Source organism: Saccopteryx bilineata, chromosome X, assembly GCF_036850765.1.
Source record: "Saccopteryx bilineata isolate mSacBil1 chromosome X, mSacBil1_pri_phased_curated, whole genome shotgun sequence".
Classification (NCBI taxonomy): domain Eukaryota; kingdom Metazoa; phylum Chordata; class Mammalia; order Chiroptera; family Emballonuridae; genus Saccopteryx; species Saccopteryx bilineata.
Window position 1 is genome coordinate 127,789,843 of NC_089502.1, and position 25,732 is coordinate 127,815,574.

Below are 25,732 nucleotides of genomic sequence, written 5' to 3' on the forward strand. Positions count from 1 at the left end.
GAACAACAAATTTATGCTTTTCTTGCTCTTTCAAATTAAAAAAAATTAAGTGTAATATTTCACTAGAATGAATAACTTCATAAGTTTTTTTGAGTGTGTCTCTCTTTTAAAAATTTTTATTTATTGATTTTTAGAGAGAGAAGGGAGAGAGGGGGGAGAAAGAGAGAGAAACTTCTATTTGTTGTTCCATGTATTTATGCATTCATTGGTTGATTCTTGCATGTGCCCTGAGCTGAGAATTGAACCCGCAACCTTACCATACTGGGAAAACGCTTTAATCAATTAAGCTACACCGCCAGGGCTGGGTCTCTTAAAGTGGGGGATATTTCTGGCGGCTTTAGACATGAAGTCACTTCCTCTTTAACGCTCCATCTGGGATGCCTCTGTGATTGCCAAGAGCATTTGCTGAGAGCTGGTGCTGAGGAAATGGAGCAGAGGAAACCAGGGTGGGGAACAATGGAAGGGCAAACAACAGCGACTTTACTGAGGGAACAGAATAGGGGACCAGGGGGACTGGGGTTCAGGGAGGAAGCAATGGGAGAGGGCAGTCAGAGGTGAGAGGCTGGTCATCAAAAACAACCTACCGCCTTCCAAGTTCCTCCCAAGGGCAGTCCGAGGGCAGCCAGCCCAGGGCTAGGCGCCAGGCCTCAGGGATCTGCCCTGCTCTTGTTGCAGCCAAGGGGGTGCACGCTCAGGTGCGCACAATAAATACCCTGCGAGGCCCTCCGAGATCAGCTGGCAATTGTGGGCACGGGGAGTTTGGGCTCAAAAGTGACTTTGTCTTCAGAGTGACTCCTGCTTGGCAAAATTCTGACTAGGACACATCAAACGCTCAGGGAAGGGACAGAGTTCTTTTTTAGCGGAGGTCTGCAACGTTCTTTCTCGAGGCGTCCCATCCCCGCCTCCGGAAGCGGTTTTATATTATCTGGGTAGTACAGCCCGGGTCCCTTGCCCCAAGTGGACAGAGACCTTTGCAACAGAATTAATGAAAAGAAACAAAAGCAGCAAGTTCGGGCCCCGTGGGCACGGCTGGCCGCCAATGGGGCCCGGCCGCTCCCTGGCGGAGTGGTACTATGATGACAGTAGCCAACCAGCGCGCTCCATGCAAATAAGGTACTGTATCCCGCACCGCTGCTCCAGTGCAGTCTGCTTGTTCTAGTGATAAACTGAGGCCCTGCTTCTCGGCTTCTCCCAGATCGCAGGGGGCGGGGGCGGGGGCGGGGGTGCGGGCAACCTCTCTACTTCCCCCAGACCAGACAGAAAGAAGGGACGGAGAAAGGGGATGGGGAAGGACGAGAAAAGTACGTGACAAAGAAAACATTCTCTGCCGGGGAGGAGACTGACAGAGGGTGTAGAGCTGGAGGGAGCATTCGCTGGCCATGCCAGTACTTACCACTGATGCTGAGTCAGAAACAGGTATCCCAAAATCCCTTTCCAATGAGCCTCCCTCAGAAACCATGGAGGAAATAGAGCACACATGCCCACAACCTCGACTGGTAAGTAAAGACAAAGGATGCAAATGTATGCGTGGCTGTGGCATAAAAGAGTTCCTTATGTGCCCGCAGCCAGCGAGGAAAAGATGCTTAGAGGATTTTCATGTAAATGAGAATGGAGCTACCGCCTAATCCTTCTCAGATGTTTATATTTAGCTTCTCTGCCCGACGCTGCGCTCAGCTTACAAAGCATTATTGTACGGGCTGGGTAGGAAACGGGTGGCTTGGGCTCTGCTGTGTTTTTGTGCCTTGGGGGGCTGGGGGGCAGGATAGCCTTTTTCCTTTTAAATGTGTTCTCGTCTGAAAATTAAGAAAAAAGACGCCCTACAGTGCAATTTTAAAAATGGTATTCTCTTCCCAAAGCTTCGGAGGAGTCCGTTAAGTTCTCAATTCTATTAGCTAAGGAATGATTCGTTCCGCAACTAATTTTGGTGCCTAATGCCAGTTTTGGAAAAATGGAAACGACATAGAAGCAAAACTTCCGCATTCGTTTGAAAATTTCAAAATAACTAAGTGAAAGTGTCCTTCGGTGATGTATTTCTAAACAACGTGTATCTTGAATGAATTGCAAGCATTTCCGGGTGTGCCGCGAAGGTTTCTCTTCAGGTGGGGAGCTGGGGAAGGTACATTTCACTTAATAAGGGGCTGCCTGCCTTAGGTAAGCGTGCAGACGGGGCACTCGCAACCTCCTTCCTTCTCAGTAACTTGTTCTCAGCCACCTCAGCGTGGATCTTTAAGGAATCAAAACCACCAAATAGGTGGTGGGTTGTCCGTGGTCTGAAGTCTCACGGAACTTGTCGAGACCTCTCTGAACCCTCAGATCCCAGCGATTCACTGGAACTGTCATCTTCCTAGCAATTTCCCTCCAGTTAAAAGGTGCAATGTTTTTGATTGGCTATGGAGTTTGACCTGGGAAGAGGTTGGGCTTTTGTTTATTTATTTTTTGAGGATTTTGTGACATGGCATTGTCTGTAAACTCCCAAAATGAGGGCTCACAGAATTTGAAGCCAGCCCATCATGGAACTGTTATTTCTTCGTGAGGGTTAATAAGGATTCAAAGGCAGGCTTAGAACAACTTCCTAATACATAAAAACAAAAGAAGTGACAATAGAGCGCTTTGGACTTTTGTTTGCTGTGCTTCTGTTTTTTAAAATAGGGCAATTTGATATAAACTGCTCCCCGGCTCTTTAAGTCAGTTACTGAGCAGCGTACACAATGTACCTATGTTCTCATGGGATACAAACAATCCGGATAAGTTTGTTACCAAGGGGTTCCTTTGAGCCATTAAATACGCCATGATTCAGCACAGAAAAAAAAAAAAAGTTGACCACTAAAAACTTGTTATAAGATCACCCCAAAAAACTTTAAAAAGTTAAACCCCATGTTCACATTTGCATCACACTTCTTCCTGACAGGTAGGTGAGGCTGGGGGAGAGATAGGCAGCATCCCCTTCAGGGTTATGTATCTGTTTGGTCTCTTGTGCTAATTTCTTTGCCTTCCCTCTTTGCCTTTTAGCTATTCTGCTCCTTGCTTGCTTCTGCCTGAGAGGGTGGGCAGAGGAAATCAAGGGAAGGAAGAAAGTTCAAGTACTTTTCACTTTCACTTGTGACAGCTCGTCCTGGAGTTAACTCACAAGAACCAGGCAAAGCTGGCAATGTTATTCTTCCATCTCCCCGCCGCTTTAGAAGTGAGGAAACTGAGGTTCAGAGAGGGTAAGCGACTTTCCCAAGGTTCCATTGCTTCAAAGGCGTAGATCTGGGATTCGAACCCAGAGCTCTATGCCTGCAAAGTGGGAGATCTTTTCCTACAGCACACTCTTAAGTGAGGTGTCTCACATTCCCTTTCCATCTTTTGGCAGTTCTGGCTTAATGTGTGTGTGTGTGTGTGTGTGTGTGTGTGTGTGTGTGTAGATTGTACAGAGAAGTTCCACTGTTAAAGTGATTGCTTTGATCTACTTTTCATAAAAATGTTCCATGTTCTTCGTCATTATTATGGTCTACTGAAAATTGGCTCTATTTAAACAGGGGCTGCAACCAATTTTAAATCACTAGACTAAATTTTTGAAGCATCTTTTATCAGTAAACTTAAAATGATTTATTGATGAGCGAGAGGGAGGGAGAAACATCCTCTTGTTGTTTCGCTCATTTATGTATTCATTGGTTGATTCCTGCATGGGCCCGGACTGGGGACTGAACCTGCGACCTTAGTGGACAGTGCTCCAGCCCACTGAGCTTCCACGCTTGGGCTCCTACCAGCAAACTGGGATCGCTGTAGGGGCATATTCTGAATTTTCACTTAACTTTAGGAGGCCAACTTTCCTTTGCTAATGATTTTACGTTAATAATTAAGGGACATGTTAATTACTTAATAACTGTTCATGGAGGGATTCAGTGGCAAGTGAAAATGCTAAATTTGCATTTCTTTTTAAGGTTTGTTAGTAGTTGCTGTTGATCTTTAGCTTTGCTAATAGTATCTTCATATTTCAAATTATATAAATTCTGTGTTTCTCCCAGCACCCAAGCGTATCACCCAAATTTACATGTGGGTCACTGGCGTGGGTATCTGGGGACACAACTGTCAGCAGGATGTAGCTGCTGAGTTGCTTATTAACTTCGGAAAGTGCATGAAAGACTTGAGAGAGTCCCTTGCAGGGGACAGGCTCCTTCTCCCACTTGTCACCAAACTTGAATTCATACAGTTTAGAGAAAACAGGGCTTAATAATAGAACACCTTGTTTAAAAAAAGTAACAATTACTAAAGTGTTCTCCTTGTGTTAGCTGAGGCTCACACTGGCTCCTCAAACTCACTCTAACTTTACTGACGGATAATGAAAAAGGACATTTCTGAGTATATAAGGGCTATAAAGCTTTACAGCAAGTCCCAGAATGTGAACTTTTGTCACTGAATGGTTGTCTGTAAATACAAATTTTATTTAAATCTCAGCAGTTGTGTAAAACGCCCTTTTTGTAGTGAACCAGGCTCTCTATTTAGCATGGCACTCGAGAAGGTGTGTACAGTGTTCCTGTGTCTACGTGTGTTTGTCTCTATACTGACAGTGAAGGTTATCTATTGTGATCCAGTTTAACTCGGTCCTGGTTGATTGAGTACCTACTACGTGCTGTGAGCTCTGAGCCCTCGAGAGTTAGTCAAAGTTTGCCGCCGGATGTTGAATAGAAACTTGTGTTGTCATCAATGTATCTCTGGTATCCACTACAGAGCCTGGCATAGTTCTTTAAGTAAATGAAGCAGGAAGCTGGCATGCCTGAATAAAGAGGACTTTAAAGCAATCTATAGTTTAGATCCTTGTAAGTAGCAAATTGATAGGGATATTGAGGATACAATGGAATCATGCTCAAGGGGAAATTTCTTCTGAAAGGTATACCTACTGTGTTTCCACCTGCCTTATATTTTGTTGGAAGAAAATGTGAGAAAGGAAAGGAGTGAGTAGAATTAAATAACACTGTTGCTACTTACCCATGCTGCATGGGTTTGAGATGTTTCTTTTTTTCCGTTGATTATTCTTGTTTCTTGGTTTGTTTCCTGTTCTTAGTATTTGTTTTGTTTTGCTTGAACATGATGCAAGGTGACTTATAAGCTTGACTACAAGAAGACACACAGAGTAGCCTTAGGCAACATGATGTAACAGCCCTCCTTGGAGACCCAACTTCGTAGGGATGAGGACTCCTTGTGGGCAAGGACTGTGTCCTCTTATCTCCCCAGCCCTCAGATTTTGGCTAGACACATCCTGTGAGCTCAGCAGACAGTTCCATAAACCCTTTCAAACAAGGCCCGGCCACCCTGAAAGCTGTCAGTTTAAGGATTTGGTTAACAACCTTGGTGAAGTTCTTCTAGGAGTGCCTTCTGCTGTCAGAGGAAGTTGTAATTCTAGCCTACAATAGTCACTTCCAGGAAGATGGATGTGCCACGGATTGACTGAGAAGGCCGTGGAAATAAAAACAGGCTGCTTCGACATGCCACTTTAGCAGGAGTTCATTCTGGGCTTTACTTCAAAGGGGAGCAGTGCCAAGAGACTGCTGTCTTGCAGAAGGTGCATTATGGCAGCTGGGAGATAGGGTGCTCACGGGCTGGTGCTCCAAAACTTGACAGATTTCCAGAGACATCAGAGGCTTCCTTTACTAGTATCACCATGTATTTAGCCACTCAGAGAGCAGCATATATTTTAAAGCGAGACACTTAATGTGCCGTGTTACTGAAAGTAAACAAGCATGGGCTTCCTTGGGCATTTACTGTGGTCAACTGGAATTTTGCCCAAGGTTATTATTAGACATCTTCCTGCTGGTCTTGGTCCAAATGCAACATTCGTTTCTTACAGATTGATCATGCTCGGGCATATTGAGCATGGAATCAATGAATTTGTTTCTTGTATTCTTTTAAATTTGTTCTTTCAGTATCCCACCAACCCACCATTTGCTTAATGCTAAACTCCTTATGGAAGAAAGAAATCTAAATCAAATATAAGAGGTTAGGTAGTTTCTTTGTTTTATTTTGGTGTCTGAGCATATAGAAATGAACAGGGTGCACGTGTTCTCATTCAGGCAGTGAAGGGGACTTAAAGTACTCAGTGATGCATGGCTTTAAAAGATAACTGAGTGAAAGCTCCGTCCCTTACTAACAGGATCTATACTTAGCCAGCTGGATATCAACCTCCATGTATAGCAATGCTCCAGGTGCTATGGAGAGAAGTGAAAGAAGTAACTCACAGCCCCTGCCCTTGAAGGTCGTTTCTGTTTAACAGAAGGTAGTAGTTTGGCATGTGGAAACGTGCCAGGATGCTGATGTCCCTAAAGAAAGCGTTGGGTTTTTTTTGTTTTGTTTTGTAAATTTGACTTTATTTAACCTGATATAGCCAAAATATTATTTCCACATGTGATCAATATAAAATGAGTACTTTTTATTATTTAATATAAAAGTACTTTATATTCTTTATACTAAGTCTGAAATGTGGTGCATACAGTACACTTGCAACACTTCTCAATGCAGGCTAGCCAATTTCAGGTGTGCAGTAGCCCCATGTGGCTTTAGACGGAGCTCAGACACCTGCCCAGGCCTATGGAGGATGAGCTCTGAGAAGCCACAATGATAAATATGTCTCATGTTGCACAGGACATGCATGTATTTTCCCATTAGCTAAATAAAAACTGTGCTTCATATTTTGTACTCATATTTTCTATGCTATACTTTTCTGTTTTAGTTAGGAGGCTGTTGCAGTAATCTAGATGGGATTATTTGGAGTTACGGATGGGACAGTGGAGGAGAGAACTGGATGGATATGGGAGACATTAGGAGGGGAATACCCAGGATTGATAACCGAGTCTGAGGGTGGGGCAGTATCAAGGAAGAATCAGTTTTCTGGCTCCAGGGAATGGGTGCCATCACTGAGACGGGAGCATCGGGTGACAGCAGTATGTGACAGTTATGTTAGGGGTACCATGGGGGACTTCCCTTTGGAAGTGTCTAGTTAACGTTTGGTTTTGAACTCAGGAGAGGATTCTGAGCTGGAGATATAGATCTGGGAGGTATCACCACAGGAAAGGGTAAGGAAATTGAAGGAGTGAAATTGATGGCAGTGAAATTGAGTCACAACAGTTTCTGGAGTTAGAGGAAGTGACTAGAAATGGTTAGCAAGAGTGCCTCAGGATAATCCTCAGAAAATAACTGACCTGAGCCATCCTATCAGGGAAAATAGAAGAGCTGTAATTAAAGCTATTAGAAGTCTCAGCCCTGGCCGGTTGGCTCAGCGGTAGAGCGTCGGCCTAGCGTGAGGAGGACCCTGGTTCGATTCCCGGCCAGGGCACACAGGAGAAGCGCCCATTTGCTTCTCCACCCTTCCACCGCGCTTTCCTCCCTGTCTCTCTCTTCCCCTCCCGCAGCCAAGGCTCCATTGGAGCAGAGATGGCCCGGGCGCTGGGGATGGCTCTGTGGCCTCTGCCTCAGGCGCTAGAGTGGCTCTGGTCGCAACATGGCGACGCCCCGGAGGGGCAGAGCATCGCCCCCTGGTGGGCAGAGCGTCGCCCCTGGTGGGCGTGCCGGGTGGATCCCGGTCGGGCGCATGCGGGAGTCTGCCTGACTGTCTCTCCCTGTTTCCAGCTTCAGAAAAATGAAAAAAAAAAAAAAAAGTCTCCTTATATCTGCCTGTCTGTACATGAAATATGGTTAAATTAACCTATTTTATCCCAGAATCTTCCTAGGATGGAACCCCAAGGAACACCATTTAAAGGGTCAATAGAGAAAGGATTATGAAAAGAAGACAGAGAGTTATTTCTCAAATATTTGAGAGATTGGGGGGCTAAGGACAGGGTAAAGTTCCATGGAGGGACTGTCCAGTAGAATTTAATGAACGAAATAGACTAACAAACAAAATAGAAACAGTTTCACAGTTACAGAAAACAGACTGACAGCTGTCAGAGGAAGCAGGGATTATAGGACTGGGTGAAAAGATGAAAGGGTTAAGCAAAGGAAAAAAACTCATAGACACAGACGACAGTATGGGGATTACCAGAGGGATAAATGGTGATGGAAGAAGATTTGACTTGGGGTGGTGAACACAGTACAATATACAGATGATGGGCCTGACCTGTGGTGGCGCAGTGGATAAAGCGTCAACCTGGAAATGCTGAGGTTGCCGATTCGAAACCCTGGGCTTGCCTGGTCAAGGCACATATGGGAGTTGATGCTTCCTGCTCCTCCCCCCTTTCTCTCTCTCTCTCTCTCTCTCTCTCTCTCTCTCCCTCTCCTCTCTAAAATGAATAAAAAAATATATATACAGATGATGTATTATGGAATTGTACACATGAAACCTCTATAATTTTCTTAACCAATGTCACCCTAATAAATTCAATTTAAAAAAATTTAAAGAACCAAATGCAGCAGACAGATCAAATGAGGTAATAAGAAACAGTCTTCTTTGGATTTAGAAAGAGGTCAATAGGCCTGAGCAGGCAGTGGCGCAATGGATAAAGCATCAGACTGGGACACAGAGGACCCAGGTTTGAAACCCTGAGGTCCCCGGCTTGAGTGCAGGGTCACTCACTGGCTTGAGCGTGGGGTCATGGTCACTGGCTTGAGCTTAAGGTTGCTGGCTTGAGCTCAAGGTCTGTGGCTTGTGTAAGCGGTTACTCGCTCTGCTGGTCCCCCCCCCGCCCCCGTTTAAGGCACATATGAGAAAGCAATCAATGAACAACTAAGTTGCCACAATGAAGACTTGATGCTTCTCATCTCTCTCCCTTCCTGTCTGTCTGTTCCTATCTGTCCCTCTCTCTGTCCTTCTGTCTCTGTCACACACATACACAAAAAATGTCAATAGCGATGTTTCAGTGAAGTGGTGGGAGCAGAGGCCAGATGGCAATAGGTTAAGGAGCCTTTAGAAGGTAGGAAAGTAGAAGCTGACTGAGCAAGGAAGCAAGTAGAGTGTATAGGGTTTGCGGTTGAGAGGCTAGCTTTTCTCCTTTCTAACTTCTTTCTTTCCATTCATCCAAAGCTATTGGTTGGCTCATTCTTTTAAGATGGTAGCAACTTGTACTTAAATATAAATGGGAAAGGGCTAGTGGGAGAGGATGAAGTGATGGGGAAGACTGGCGAAGGGAATGACCCTAAGAGCTGGTCTCTGTGAAGTGCAGGGAAAGTCATAGCGGCTTGCTTCCAGCAGGTGCCGAAGTGGAATTACGGGGGGTAGGGACAGCGTGTGAAGTTGGGTTCAGCCCCAGGGTATTTCCTCTCTAGAGGCCTCCAGGCTGGGTGGAGCTGGGGGCAGGAAGGTAGGGAAAGGTGGAAAGGCTGAGTGGTTCTTGATGAGAGGCGGTAGTGATAAGAGGAAATGGATCTGTTCTGACATCTGGGGCTCCACCCCAAGGTCAAGGCAAATCCCGATCTGAAGCTCTAGGGGGAACTGGACTGGCCCACAGCAAAAGCGTTGAGGCCTGGCAAGACAACTGTGCTGTGGTTTGGTCTCTGATCGCTGGAGCCCACAGTCTCATTTCAACCTGAGTTTTGCCATTGAATTACTGTATGGGCTTAAGGAACTCACTTCTCTTTGGATCTCAATTCTATTGCCTACAGTGGGCTGGATAGATGAACTTTTCCAGTTCCAAGACTGAATCTAGTATCCATAGCCAGGGAACATTGTCTACCACAGTGTACTCTGACTTGATGTTTCTATCAAAAAGCAGGGCTACCCCATTCCTCACATCCTTTTGGATTTATCCATTCGGGATAAACAGATTGAATGGTCTTATGGCAAGACACATTGGCTCAATATGAATAACAAATGATCACAAAATCCCTTGGAACTTGACATTACTATTGTATAAACCACTTCTGGTATCTTCTGCTTTAGTCTTCAGATGTTTCTTCAAAATGGTTGAGTGTATTCTGAATCATTTATTGAATGTTCTAGTTACTGTCCAAAAAACCCTAGGTCGAATCTCTCTTTAATATGAACAATAAGCCTCCTAATTTATCTATTTCATAACACTAAAGTTCAAAATGGAGGCATACCTTGGAGATATGGCAGATTTGGTTCCAGACACTGCAACAGAGTGAGTTGTAATCTTTTCGCTGGTGGAGGGTCTTGCCTTCAATTTGTAAAAAATACAATCTCTATGGAGTGCAGGAAAGTGGAGCACAATAAAACGAGGTATGCCTGGGTTTTCTTTGAGACGTGGCAGTACAGCATTGAACTGTAGGGGCTTCTCTAACTGATGTTCTCCATCTGAGCTTGGGATTAAGTCCAACAGTGAATCGGGCCAGGGTCCTGAGACCCTGGCATCTTCCACTGGTGCTCACGCAAAGCTTCTCGGTGTCCCTTAGTGAAATAAATGTAGAAAAGGATTTATTCTGTCTGATCTCCGGGGGCAGGATGAAAAGGAGAAAGCAAGGAAGATAGGAACAAACTAAGTCATTGCAAGCTAGGCCTATTTTCTTCCAATAATCTCCCAGGTAACAGCCTCTACCTTGCTAGGATCTGATTACCCATTGCTGGCCTCAGACCATAGCGTTATTGTTTTAACATTCCTAGCTTCCTCTCTATCCCAGCATGAACCACGTTGTATGGGAGGCTAGGGAAGCTGACCCTGCTTGGGGATAAAGAGACAGTTTAGCTTTCAATGATCTTGAAGGCACACTTGAAAACACAGTGATTAGAAAATAAAGTAGCGAGCCCTGGTAGCGTGAGCCAGTGTGATAATGTGCAGGGCTGTATGGGGCCAGCCCATTGAGCAGGATTCATTTTCATACAACCTCCTCCCTCTTGCCAAAGTCTTTGACTTGTGTTTTTGTTTTCCACTCAGTAATTCATGCCAATTGAACCTGACATCTATGGAAAGAGATGCTGAGGGTTATTTAAACTGGCATTTAAGAAAAGTAACAACAATAATAGGTTAACAGAAGCATCATGGACGTTGGGTACAGCATATTGCCAACCAAATGATGATGAAAGCCTGTTCCTGGTACACATAGGCTTCTGTGTTTCATTTCTAGTGTGCCCAATATTGACTGGACGCATAGTCACGTCACACTAAAATCTAGTTCATGTCCAAACTGTTGAGTTATCAGGTTAATTGTTCTATACTGGGTGTAGGACTAGAAGTCTCAGTCCTTTCTTTCTTTATTTATTTTTTTTGTGGGCAAGCAGAGGACTGGAACATCTATTTATAGGGCAAACTGTGTTGGGCACTGTGCAGAATACATTATGTGTGTTATCCCATTAAACCGAGCTGCAAACCTGTGAAACAGGAATTGCTATTCCCTCTGTTATAAGTGAGGAAGCCAACAATTAACTAATTCCCCGAAGATCGAATACAAACTGACAAAGCCAGGATTTAAAATTAGGTTTGTCTGACTGCTAAAGCTTCCTGTTTCCCCTACACACAGTTCTCCAACATCAGTGAGCCAAGAACCACCTGCTCAAGCTCCCAGGTGGTTCAGGAGCCAGACGTGCTTGGATGCACTTTGAGAAATGTTGTATTTAGCTCTCCCATGTCACATTCTTTGCTTTCAGGATGAGGAGTGTAAACATATCAGATGTCTACGCCTTTTGTAGTGAATTTAGATATTCAAAGTAAATATTTTTGATCCAGCACTTCCACTCTTAGGCAATTTGTACATATGGCCAACAGAAAATAATATTAGGATGTTCTTAGCAGTATTAATCATAACCCTAAACTGGAAACTGCCCAAATGCCTAGCATAAGTAGAATGCGTAAATAAATCGTGGTACATTCACCCAATGTAATGTTACACAGCAATGGGAATAAAGAATCTACAACCACCTGCCAAAATTATGGATGACTCACAACCATAATATTGGATGAAAGAAGCCAGATACAATAAACTAGACACTACATGGTTCCATTTCAATAACATATTTTTAAAGTGGGCAAGCTAATCTATGATGGTAGGAGTCAGCGTAGTGGAAGGAGCACAGGGTGGAGGCTGGCAGTGGTTGCTTAACTGATGTGGCTGCTGTATGTCTTCAGCTTGTGAAAGTTCATCCAGCCACACACTTAGAATATGTGCACGTTTCTTAAAAAAAATTTTTTTTTAATTTATTGATTTTAGAGAGAGGAGAGAGAGAAAGAAAGGCGGGGTGGGGGGGGAGGATCAGGAAGCATCAACTCATAGTTGCTTCTTGCATATGCCTCGACCGGGCAAGCCCGGGGCTTTGAACCAGTGACCTCAGCGTTCTAGGTCAATGCTTCATCCACTGCGCCACCACAAGTCTGATTATGTGCACGTTTCTGTATGTATATTATGCTTTAGTACAAATTTTAAAGATATTCTAACCATAGTAATGGAGAGAGAGTGCACGCTACAACAGATTTCTAATTTCCAAATAATTCTGGTGAGCTAATAGGTAATACTCTGAGGAAGAGTGACAGATCCTACATAAAATTACAGCTTTTGGCATTAACAGAACTTCAACATGCTCACGCCTTCCAGGAGTCAGTATATCCAGCCCCAAAGAGAGCACATGTAAGCCCTTGAGCTAAACTTCCCTTATATCTAGTCAGTCAGATGCTAGTCAGGTTATTTGTGAATTAATGGTGCCCTGTCTATATGCTTTCTCTCACAATTGCCTGGTCTGTAAGTCCCTTTCAAGATTCAGAAGGAAGTGGATTGAGTTGGTTAGCTAGCGAGAATGCCTCAGGATAATCCTGCTGTAGTGCAAATTCTAGAAAAACAGCTGGCCTCAAGCCATCCTAACAGGTTTTTTTTTTGTTTTGTTTTGTTTTGTTTTTTTGTTTTTTTTGTATTTTTCCGAAGCTGGAAACGGGGAGAGACAGTCAGACAGACTCCCGCATGCGCCCGACCGGGATCCACCCGGCACGCCCACCAGGGGCTATGCTCTGCCCACCAGGGGGCGATGCTCTGCCCCTCCGGGGCGTCGCTCTGTTGCGACCAGAGCCACTCTAGCGCCTGGGGCAGAGGCCAAGGAGCCATCCCCAGTGCCCAGGCCATCTTTGCTCCAATGGAGCCTTGCTGCGGGAGGGGAAGAGAGAGACAGAGAGGAAGGAGAGGGGGAGGGGTGGAGAAGCAGATGGGCGCTTCTCCTGTGTGCCCTGGCCGGGAATCGAACCCGGGACTTCTGCACGCCAGGCCGACGCTCTACCACTGAGCCAACCAGCCAGGGCCCTAACAGGTTTTTAAAACTATGTATTAGAACCCGTCTATGGGGCCAGTCTGCCTATGAGATCTGGTTAAATGAATTTACAGTCTTTCAGGATGGAACCCCAAGGAACTACACTTAGAGAGCCAACAGAGGAAAGGTCATGAAAAGAAGATGGGGATTTCTCAAATAGCTGGGAGAGCCGGGTCCAAGAGCAGAGCAGTCACTTAAGTAGGCTTACAAAGTGTTTCTGTAAAGTATATTTTTTAAAGAAGTCATTCATGCCTGACCTGTCGTGGCACAGTGGATAAAAGTGTCAACCTGGAACTCTGAGGTCACCATTTGAAACCCTGGCTTGCCTGGTCAGGGCACATAAGGGAGTTGATGCTTCCTGCTCCTCCCCCCTTCTCTTTCTCTCTCCTCTCTAAAAATGAGTAAATAAAATCTTTTTAAAAATGTCATTCATTTTGCAGAATCAATCTTCTTTGGACCATCTTTCTTTGGAAAATCTTTCTTCTTTGGAATATCTCTGGTGGCTGAGAAAGAAATATTATTCTTGAAATAGCATCTAGTAAATACCTCAAGCTGAGACATGTTATAAATATCTTTACTTCTATTCACCTGTATAACAAACCTCCCACACTGCATAATTTATTCTAATGCTGTTTCTTCCCATCTTCAACAATGTTTTCTATATGTCTTCTAAGTATATTTGCTGACAAAGGAATGCATTTTAGTTTGACATCAATTTTTTTTTCCTATACCTTAGAACAGCCAGTTTTTACTGTAGTGTGAAGAGTGGGTTTTTCTCTATTGAATCATGGAAACTTGGAAAAGGCTTGCAAACATTTATCACTACATGTACAGTATTTTGCGAACTATGGGATTGAGTATCACATGTCTTAAAACCTTGCTGTAAAAGTCATAGAGGCTTGTCTTCATGTTTTGCCTGCTTCCTTTTTTTTCTTTCTTTTTTTTTTTTTTTTTTTTTTTGTATTTTTTCTGAAGTTGGAAACGGGAAGGCAGTCAGACAGACTCCCGCATGCGCCCGACCAGGATCCACCTGGTATGCCCACCAGGGGGTGATGCTCTGCCCATCCAGAGCATCGCTCTGTTGTGACCAGAGTCATTCTAGCGCCTGAGGCAGAGGCCATAGAGCCATCCTCAGCGCCCGGGCCAACTTTGCTCCAATGGAGCCTTGGCTGCGGGAGGGGAAGAGAGAGGAAGGAGAGGGGGAGAAGCAGATGGGCGCTTCTCCTGTGTGCACTGGCTGGGAATCAAACCTGGGACTCCTGCACACCAGGCTGACGCTCTACCACTGAGCCAACCAGCCAGGGCCTGCCTGCTTTCTTTTTAAGTATCATGGTAATGACAATAGCTTCATGCCATCATTAGTTAATATCTCAAGGTCCAATACCTGCTACAGGTGAGGTTGAATGTTAATAGTGGCACACATTTCAAATAGTCTTCTTTGTGATCATTTTCGATTCAGCTGTCTTCTTGTCGGCTCTGATCAGGTTGTCAGTGTTCACACCTGGTAATGTGGCAGACACACAACTCATGCAGGGTGTTGAAGGGTCAGCCTTGCCACTTTCCTGCTGTTTGCCTGTTCTTGTGTTCTTTCTTTTCCTATTTCATTGCAGGAAATGTTTTAAGTCACCTGCTGATCTTGTGAGTACTGGTTTAGTACATAGCATAAGTAGATAACATCATCTACAAGTGTACTTATTCAGGCCCAGGTGAGCTGCATTATATTGCAGTACACTGAAAGTAAATGGATATGTCAGGGGACCCAGTCCCTACTTTTCTGTTGGACAGCTGGCCTTCTTCCTTGAGGACACCTGTAGACTATATTGACAGAGATCTGGTGCTAGTGTGAGTGCATATGTTAGAATTAGATAGTAGCACCCTGGCTGGGTAGCTGTTGGTTAGAGCATCGTCCCAATATACCAAGGTTGAGGGTTTGGTTCCTTGGTCAGGGCACATACAAGAATCAACCAATGAATGCATAAATAAGTGGAACAATAAACCGTTGTTTACTTCTTTCTCTCTTTGTCTTCCCTTACTCTCTCTCTAAAATCTATAAAAATTAAAAACTTAGATACTAGTAATGCTTTCTTTCTCATTTTTTCACATGAAAAATACATTGAAGCATTGCTTTCTAACGGACTGCCTTGCCTAGCCTGCATAACCCTGCTTTCTGTATTCTAAATCCTGCCCTTGGATATAGCGCTGAGAAGGAACTGTACTTTCGGCCTGCATGTCTGCGCCCTTTGTGGAAATGCTTTACTTCACTGCTTTTTGGTTCTGGGGCTCAGCCTTGCGCAGAGGGCGCTACTGAGACAAACATAAAAAATGGATGGTCTATATCTGGGACTGTTGTTGAAAATGTGGTGTTACTACACATCACTGGGCCTGCCCCTTATGGAGGCGCCACGGGAGGAATGTCTATAAAATTTGGCATCAGGAAATGAAATGCTGCACTTCTTAATAGCTGTTTTCTTTCTTGCTTAAGGACAATATACATATTGTATATTGTCAAGAATGAGAGAGAGAGAGGAGGAGAGCAGGATAGACAGGAACAGATAGGAAGGAAGATAGGTGAGAAGCATTAGCTCATAGTTGCAGCACCTTAGTTGTTCATTGATTGCTTTCTCATATGTGCCTTGACTGGGGGTTCAGCCGAGCCAGTGACCCCTTGCCCAAGCCAGCAATCATGGGGTCACGTCTATGATCTCATGTTCAAGCTGGCAACCTCGGGGTTTTGAACCTGGGTTCTCAGTGTCCTAGGCCTAGGCCAATGCTCAATCCACTGTGCTACCGCCTGGTCAGGCAATTTAAGGACAACGTTAACTTCGTCTTCCTCTTTGTTTTGACTGCTGAGAGCCTCAAGTCATCCTGTGGGCCACCTTTCTGGAATGTAGAGAACTGTGACAGGCCTCCCTGAGTGCTCATTTCATTCCTGATTCCCATATCTTGCAACTATTATTTTAAACTTTCAAATTTTATTATTTTAAAGTCACCTCAAGTACTTCAAGAAAGGAGATGGGCTATGAGTAAGATATAACATTGCTACTGATACGCATTCTAAACTCCTGTGCTCAATTGCTAAAGAAAAAACTTGATTTTAGGGTATGGAAGTTTTATCTTTAGGTAAGGGTGGTTATTTTCCATTGTCAATAGCATCTATGAATTTCATGAATCTAAGATGCTATTAATTATAAGATGACTTTCCTTTTTATTTTTTTTTCTTTCCCAAGTGATAGGAGGGTTCCACCCAGCAGCCCCTATCTGGGGCTGATGCTCTGCCCATCTGGGCCCATGCTCTCAACCAAGCTATTTTTAGTGCCCAAGACAGAGGCTCCAGGGGGCCGAATGGGTAGGGGTGGAGAAGATGGTCGCTTCTCCTGTGTGCCCTGACCGGGAATCAAATCCAGGATATCCACATGCTAGGCTGATGCTCTTCCACTGAGCCAACCAGCCAGGGCCAAGATGAACTTCCATTTTAGAGGTGTTTTATGTCAGAAAATTGCAAGCACTGATTTTAAGACATTTCTTGTAAGACCCCATTCTAATCTCATCTGTTAAAGTGTGGGGTAGATGAACCTTTAAGAATCAATGAAATGTGGTATTATTTATAGTACTGAGACTCTTCTAGCTACTTGAAGTCTGCTGTGGGATTTGAAATATGGCCACGTTGGAAGGGGGACAGTTAAGCCTTGTGGGTGGTCATTGTTTTAAGAAGGCCTGTATCCCTAAGACCTAATAAAAATTCTGATCCCTGATCGCTAGAAGGGCAGTAATTACTAGCCTGACCTACATGCAGGTGTTCACATATTGGTTTTAAAAAATGAACTTCTTATGGAGGGACTCTAGGTAAAATTGGAAAAATGCACTTTTTTATGAATAAATTTTTATTTTAATGGGGTGACATCAATAAATCAGGGTACATATATTCAGAGAAAACATTTCCAGGTTATCTTGCCATTTAGTTCTGTTGCATACCCATCACCCAAAGAAAGATCATCCTCCGTCACCCTCTATCCAGTTTTCTTTGTACCCCTCCCCCTCCCCCTCCCCCTCTCCCTCCTTCCCTCCCCCCCCCCCCGTAACCACCACACTCCTGTCCATGTCTCTTAGTCTCGCTTTTATGTCCCACCAATGTATGGAATCCTGCAGTTCTTGTTTTTTTCTGATTCACTTATTTCACTCCACATAATGTTATCAAGATTCCACCATTCTGCTGTAAGTGATCCGATGTCATCATTTCTTCTAGCTGAATAGTATACCATGGTGTATATGTGCCCCATCTTCTTTATCCAGTCTTCTATTTTTTTTACAGTGATTAAAAGCCTTTAAGCAAACTCTTGGCCAATACAGCAAGAATCCATAAAAGAGTAGTGTCCTTAACATGTTCACCAAGTCCAAGTTGGCCCCATCACCATGCCAAATCCCTGAAAAATGCAACCCAACCACAGTTCAGTCTGTTAGGAGCTGTCACAGGGAGCAGGAGTCCAGGAAAAGTCCACACAGGAAAAGTCCGCATGGCACTGGAATTGTTGTCACCATTCTATACTTTGCAGCTCATGTCCAAGTCCCAATGACCGCTGCTTCTAGCTGGTAATGATTCAGGTAGACTGGAAAAGCCATCTGCAGCATGCGTGGATATGGAGCTTCTGTTCTCCTCTGCCTGGAGAGATGAGACCAGATTGCTTTTCCCTGGAGCTCTGTGACTGTGGCTTGGTAAAGAGAACCTTAGGATACACTAAGCAGTCTCGGTGTGGCTTCTTCAGTGTTCCTTGGTTGAAGAGTCCTCTTAGTTTAGTCCAAAACAATGCACTTTTTTAAAAAAAATAATTTATTAATTTTAATGCGGTGACATTGATAAATCAGGGTACATATGTTCAGAGAAAACATCTCCAGATTATTTTGACATTTGATTATGTTGCATACTTTTAAAAAGCGATTGAAGATTTTTTTTAAGCTGTGCTATTGTTTTGATTTTAACAAACTTCAGAATACATGTTCTCAACATAAAAAAATGAGCAAAGAACAGCTTAGTCTCAGAAGAAAACAAATGAGTAATAAATATTAGAAATATTTGTTTGATCTTTCTTTTAATCAAAATAATATAGATCAAAACAGCGTAATACCATTTTTTGTTCTATAAAATTGACAATGCTCAAAACCAGTGAGCTGGCAGCCGGAAAGGTGCTTCCATATGTTGCAATGTGATATAAATTATGCAGCTCTTGTAGAAGGTGATTTACCAATATATATTAAAATGTTCTTCAAATATTTGTATTTAAAATGTTCACACCCCTGGTCTCAGTAATTCAGCTCCTAGGCATCTACCCTAAGGAAATAATCAGAGCTTTAGAATTATGTTTAGCATGTTTAGCATGGTGTTCATATTAGTAAAACATAAACGACTTAATATTCAACAGCAGAGAAATATTTAAACACATTATGGTTTTTCTACTCAGTGGACTGTTTTATAATTATCAAAATTAGTGAGAGTTGTAGGGAAATATCTGTGCCTTCTGTTCTTTTTGCTGTGAATCTAAACCTGCTCCAAGAAAATGCCTGTTCATTAGGGACAGGAGTGAGGCTGAGGACTATTTGATTGACATGATAAAATGATCATGACATATTGAGTGAAGAAAACTGCCTCTGCAGAAATATAGAAAGTGTTCACGATGGTTGTATTTGGGAAGTAGAATTCTTGAGGAATTCTGCTATCTTCTCTATTTTTCTGAGTTTTTATAACATATTATTATGATAAGAAAAATTGATCAGTGTATTCATTTGAGTTTAATCTTTATCAATAATCATTCTTTGTCAATAATCATTCACTCTCCAGTGACTTTAAATCTGCCCTCCCCCATTCAACAAATGCTTATTGAGGACTGTCCATCTACCAGGTACTGCCCTAGGAAGTAGGGATTCAGCAATGAATAGGACAGACCAAGTCCCCATTTCCTTAGTGCTTCTATAGTTGTTGGGGAAGACTGCCTATAAATATTACAATGTCTAAGAATCCAGTGATTCATTGTTGAGCTTGTGGTCAACTATAAGATCTGCTTGTTCTTTCCTCTCCCTTTGAAAGACTAAAATATCCTGATCCCAAATAAAATCTCAATGTTCCAAGACGGGTAAATACGAACCTAGCAGCGTGAGGCTCAGGGATGAGACTTTGTAATGTCTTTTTATAATTTCTGAATTTGGGGTTCTGAAGCTGGTGAGTCCTGTGGCAAAAGGCGCAACTGGGAGAAGTAGTCTTTCTGAGGTCCTGCTCATGCCTCTCTTACGTCTCTTGATTAGAATGTTCTGCCATCGTAAACTCCTGTCCTACTGGAAGGCATTCTTTAGATGGTTATGACTCTTACCTATGGGTAATTCACTTTTCAATTGACTTTTGCACTTCTAACAGGCCTCCTCAACATTTGCCAGTTAACATTTATTGAATTTGGCATCATGCTGTTGCATATTCAGTCAAGGCCCTGTCAAGACAAAGATGACTCACTCTAAAGAGGAAATTTGAAGGAAGTCTAATAAAGGGACTATTTACAAAGGCATGGGCAGGGCTTAAAGAAACTTCATTGGGTAGTATGTACCCTTGCCCTGGAAACACTGGGGGGAAAGAGTTGCCATTCTTAAGTGTGAAGGAACAAGGGGAGACTGTGATAACCAGAACTTCGCAGAATGCTCTAGAAAGAGGGCCCCTCTCACAGAAGGCTGTGGGTTTCAGTAAAAGAATACAACCAATATATTGCCTCCTAGCAGATCGGAAGTCAGGGAGACAAATACCCTGTCCTGCCCTTCGGTGTTTTGCATGCTTCCCAGGGGCCCAACCAGACTGCCAGCAGGAAGACAGCGGGGCCCATTGGCGCGGTCTGTATGGGAAGCCCCATGGGGAAGAGCAGAGAAGGGTAGGGAAAGAGTGGATTCTAGGGAGGCAAAAGGAAGACACTAATCACACACCTATCATTTTATTTACTCCTCACAACTGCTTTATGAGGTAGATTGTTTTACTATTTATTAAAAATGGGGATACTGAAGATTACAGGGGTTAAGAGCCAGCAATTTTCTAAAAATTCAATTTTTTGAAACTGGATATTAAATAGTGAAGCTAGGATTTGAACTCAGGCCTGTCTGACTGGACTGCTTCACTGTAATTAAGAACAGCTTAGCTTAAACAAGCAATTCTGTGGTTGGCTGGCACCAGCAGCAGTACGATGCTAAGTTCTGATTGGATGATTAGTTTGCTGTCTGATTGGTCCAGTTGTCAGTGATGCAGATTGCATTAAGTATAGGTTCCATTGACCATTTTTTGTACTCAAGTAATATTGGCACTGTACATTTTATATAGTGCCTAATAGCTTTTGTTTTAATATTTGACAATGTCCAGTTAAACACATTCTGCCAATGAAATGCCCAATATCTAACGTCTTCCCCTTTAAAAAGCCTGATGGGAATATGGCTTTTTAAATATGTTAATATGTTACTATGGTGCAGTTTACATAAGCAGAACTTGCATGATAAATAGGCAACATATCACATGCAATGACTGAGCGTTTTCAGTTAGGTAGAGGGACGTTTTATTGTAGTCTAGCTCCACATCCGTGATCTGGCAAGGCCCCTGAACATGTGAGGTCCAGGGCGCTGGGCTAGGGTTTCTTAACCCTTTAAAATCCTTGCTCTATTCTGTCAGACATAAAAATTAAAAAAATTTTTTTTTAATTTATTCATTTGAGAGAGGAGAGGGAGAGAGAGAGAGAGAGAGAGAGAGAGAGAGAGAGAGAGAAGGGGGGAGGAGCTGGAAGCATCAACTCCCAAATGTTCCTTGACTAGGCGAGCCCAGGGTTTCGAACCGGCGACCTCAGCATTTCCAGGTCGATGCTTTATCCACTGCGCCACCACAGGTCAGGCGAGACATAAAAATTTTATGTGCTTCCCCAACTCCAAGTTTGGAATATGGCCTCCTAGGGGGGCATAGTCTCTCCTCTGATGATCTCTACCTGTCCAGAAGCTTACTTTCTATGACTTGTATGTTGAATATGGTAGGGCTTTTTCCCCTGAATATAAAATTATTGAAAATATATATGCCTTTTCAAATTAATACCTCCTCCCATTCTAAAACGGCCACCCTTTACCTTTGAGGATTGCTCCCCCAGAACCAATTCTGTTCCTTCCTTCCTTATTTATCTCCTCTATTTATTCACCCTCCAAGTATCTAGATCATGTGAAACACAGAGCATGTGCTAATAAACACTTGACAATGTGACGTGGGTGATTTGGGCTCTAAGCTGAGGCCTGCCAATAACTATATACAAGTCATCTAACCTATTTCACTAAGTCTGGGTAAAAATATGGTTATGTGCTTTTGTTTTGTTTTTTCCAACTAATTGCTTGCCCCCTCTTATCTATCAAGAAGTCCAGTATTTTCTTTTTGTGGCCCCTCCATCCTAATTGTCTAAGAATCCTGAGAGTTTCCTCAGTTCAAAGGGAGCCAAAAAGGTAACTGAGTCTGAGGGACCAAACACGGCTGTTGCTTCGTTCTGCCGCTTGGTGTCGCTGTACAATTCAGTGGAGACAGTACTTGCCTCACCCTGCTGTGGTACAAATTAAACAACTAGTATGGTTCAAGTGCTTAGCATATATATAGATGGATATACATGGCACTAAGTAAGTACTCAAAGATTTAGCTGCTATGTTCCTAGGCCTCAGTTTTATGCCTGCCCCAGAGGTTCTCTGGAACCATCCCAGCTCTGACAAACAGTGAGGAACAGATGGTGCGTGGGTCCCTGCAGGCGGGTATAGAGCCTGGAGGCCAGAGGGGACCAGTCCCTGCCCCTCTGAAGCCTCTGGCTATCTCAACCCCATGGTGCTGAGGTTGGTCCTCCCCTTGTACCTGGAGGATACAGACCCTGAGTAGTTTAGAATTCCTTGTAAATCAAATGATTTGTTCTGTCTCCGAGGAGTCGTTCTAGGGTGCTCAGACTAAAACAAAATACTGCCTCAGCTCACAGGGCTGGTTGGTGGTGGCGGGCCCTTATCCAAGGTCCTACTGAAGGCAGAGCTGGACTTTCAACCCAAGCAGTTTTCTGCCTCATTTGGGAAGGCAGTCTTCTGGAGAGCAAGGCTGGAGCTCACCTATTTTTGCATTCTCCCATTCCAAGTACGGTACCTCATACACAACGAGAAATACCCCTTCTTCTCCATGCCAGCCACTGGGACAGACGCTCAGGCGCTCCTAGGCACACACGCTCATGTGCACACACGCACATACAAGCACGCCGTGGACTCTGCCTCCCGTCTCTTTGCTTCTCCCTTTTTCTGACTTCTAGGCCACAATAATTAAGAACAACATACACAGTGCATAGAAAACTTTTCTTCACCTTTGACTAACTATTGTTGCTTTACAACTTTCTCTATCTCTGCTTTAATTACTAGACTTCACACTCTAGTCTAGAATACACCTTTCTTGGAAAAATGACAACACCTTATCTCTTTAATAAGCTTTGTGACTAGCACATAAAACATCCCCAAGTAGTAATTAATTTTAGATCATGTGGAAAAGATTCACTGTCCACACGTTTTAAAGCTTAATGAATCATTACTATAAGAACGCCATTTGCTAATCCATTCAGCTATTTGGGCTGTGTTCTAGAAGTTCATTCAGAGTCAATGTGCTTGTTTTTATGGAGAACTGCATTATCTATTATTATCATAATATAAAGCATTATATATTATGAAGTATAATAATGAATACTGATAGCATTAATAATAATTGCCACAATTTATTGAGTACCAGGTACTTGACATAATTATCTCTATTTTTCACATCAACCCTGCCAGATTGATGTCCATTTGATAAGTGAAACTGAGACTCAACTAGGTTAAGGAACTTCCTTTTAAGAGCACAGAAGGTCGAATACATTTCTTGCCCCAACGTCAGCGCCTGTTAAAAGTGCAGTGAGCCTGACCTGTGGTGGCGCAGTGGATGAAGTGTTGACCTGGAAATGCTGAGGTCGCTGGTTCGAAACCCTGGGCTTGCCTGGGCAAGGCACATATGGGAGTTGATGCTTCCAGCTCCTCCCCTCTGTCTCTCTCTCTCTCTCTCTGTCTCTCTCTCTCTCCCTCTCTCCTCTCTAAAATGAATAAATAAAATAAAAATTAAAAAGAAAGTGCAGTGACAGGTCGCCTGTGACCTCCCTCACCACTCCTCCTCCCCTTACCAGCCACAGCTGCCAGTTGTGGCCTGGTTTGAACACATGAGCGTGGCCAATCTGCTTCTACCTTAGGCATTTGAACTGGGAAACATGGAAGAAGCAGTAAGTTGTTAGGGGTGAGAGCTGGGGTTGAAAGATTCAGTAAGAAGCTGATGAGTGAATAATGTTGGAAAGGGAGGCCGAGGAAGCCAAGATGGGCCCCATTCAAACTGAAGTTTATAAGGGGAAAGGCAAGCAGAGACTTGAACATGGTGGAAGGATGTCGGGTAAATGGGTGTGGGACAGAAGATCACACGCAGAGAGCAGCCAGGTCGGGGCAGAGCTCTCCGGGGCCAGGCGCTGCCGCTTCCCCCACGCCACCCCAGTTTCTGTGCCAGGGTAGCCCTAAAACAACCCTTCATCTCTTGCACTAACTCGGGTGGGTGCTGGGTCCTTTCCAGCAGGAGAGCCAAATTAGAACACACAGCCTGTACGTGCTGGAAGAGGATTCAGAACCCAGTTCTGTGGCTATGCAGCTCTGCTCTTGTCACTGTGCTCCTTTAGCATATTAGAAATGCTGGCCTGGCCCTCCGTGGCCCACAAGGTCACCCTAATGTATCTGAAAAAGACCCAATAAAGGACTCCAGTTTCCTGAATGCCCACCCCAAGTGTTGGTCTGCTCTCAGAACGCTGAACGGGATGGCAAGGGTTAAGCATCTCAGGCAACTGGGAGGTCTCCAAACAACTCTGAGGCAGGACTCCAGCTTCCAGGGCGGAAGGGCTACAATGGGGAGGGGCGTGGGAATGGGACTGGGGCGGTTCTTGGCAGTACCAAAGAGAACGGGGACTCCTGAAGGACGGAGACTGATCTTATCCCTACTTGTGTCCCCAGTTCTGAGATAGTGCCTGGCATACAGTGTATCCGTAAAGTCATGGTGCACTTTTGACCGGTCACAGGAAAGCAACAAAAGACGATAGAAATGTGAAATCTGCACCAAATAAAAGGGAAACTCTCCCAGTTTCATATCTATTCAGTGCAGTTCGATGTGGGCTCACGGACAGATTTTTTAGGGCTCCTTAGGTAGCTATCCCGTATAGCCTCTACAGACTCGTCACTGACTGATGGCCTACCAGAACGGGGTTTCTCCACCAAACTGCCGGTTTCCTTCAACTGCTTATCCCACCGAGTCATGTTATTCCTATGTGGTGGCGCTTTGTTATAAACGCACCAATATTCACGTTGCACTTTGGTCACGGATTCGAATTTAGCGAGCCACAGAACACACTGAACTTTCCTCTGTACCGTCCACATCTCGACTGGCATGGGGCTGCTCCGCTGTCTACACGGTGTTACATCATCATCTGCGCATGCGCACATGCTGCCACATCATCCTACAGAAACTGGGAGGGTTTTCCTTTTATTTGGTGCAGATTTCACATTTCTATGGTCTTTTGTTGCTTTCCTGTGACCGGTCAAAAGTGCACCATGACTTTACGGACACACTGTATATGTGAATGAGCATGTGAGTAGGTGAATGCACAAATGATCGAATAAATGAATGGCAGAAATGGGTCACAGCCCCTCTGCAAATGTATGGATCATTCTTCAGTAGAGTCATACAAGGTTGAGGAACACCTGTGTCTATCTCTAAGAAACAATCTAGGCAGCAATATGAGTAATAGTTACAATGACCTCAGCTTTAAAAATACCAAAGTCGATGTAGTGATGATCATGGTAACGGCACACTTCAAAGACTACAAACGGACAACTCTGCCCTGTTTACGAAAGCACCGCTTGCTTTGTCTTCCTCTGTCTGGAGAGAGTGAGGTTTTCATTTTAAGAGGCTGACTAAAAAATGCAGAGCCACTTCCCGGGCAGGCTTCCAAGTGACTACATCTCCCTCACAGCGCCTCCCAGAGCCCCAGCTGCCTGGGGCGGGGCATCCAGCCGGCGCTGGCTGTTGGAGCTACCATGGGAGCAGTTATCTGCAGCCGGCCAGAAATGCTGTGCTTTTAGGCCCTGCCTGGGACCAGATAGCATCTCCGGCCTTTGCACTGAGGAGACGCCAGAATCTGTGATTGGCCAGGCTCGTGTGTGTGAAATACAGATATCGGCCACACTGCTGAGTATGACATTCCTTCCAGCTGAGTACCCCAGGGCGTGGGTAAGTCTCAATGCTTGAAGCCTGCCCTTGCTGGGTGTGAAATGTTCAAAACTGAGCATTGTGCCTTTCCAAGGGCAGGACTTAGCATATCTCTTAATCCTCTTGAGCCTCAGTTTTCTTTTCTGTGAAATGGAGATGGTCTCTCTTCTGTACAAGGATAGCAGATGTAGCCATCCCAGGGTGCAGTGGGGCCTCAAAGAATTAACATATTCAGAGTACCTCATCCGGTCCCTGGC

The 25,732-nt window shown here is 44.1% G+C and overlaps 1 protein-coding gene across 5 annotated transcripts in view; it reads left to right on the top strand.

Annotated features, from left to right (window-relative positions):
* The first annotated feature begins 1,233 nt into the window (after nt 1–1,233).
* Nucleotides 1,234–25,732, top strand: part of PCYT1B (phosphate cytidylyltransferase 1B, choline) — an 84,969-nt gene continuing 60,470 nt past the window's right edge. For 3 of the 5 annotated variants that reach the window (XM_066249283.1, XM_066249284.1, XM_066249287.1), the window contains exon 1: nt 1,234–1,496. In XM_066249283.1, the coding sequence (XP_066105380.1) occupies nt 1,380–1,496 (117 nt within the window). In that variant the 5' untranslated portion in view covers nt 1,234–1,379. Of the gene's footprint in view, nt 1,497–4,368; nt 4,382–25,239; nt 25,497–25,732 lie in introns of those variants that run through there. The other 2 variants (XM_066249288.1, XM_066249285.1) reach the window with 2 other exon arrangements.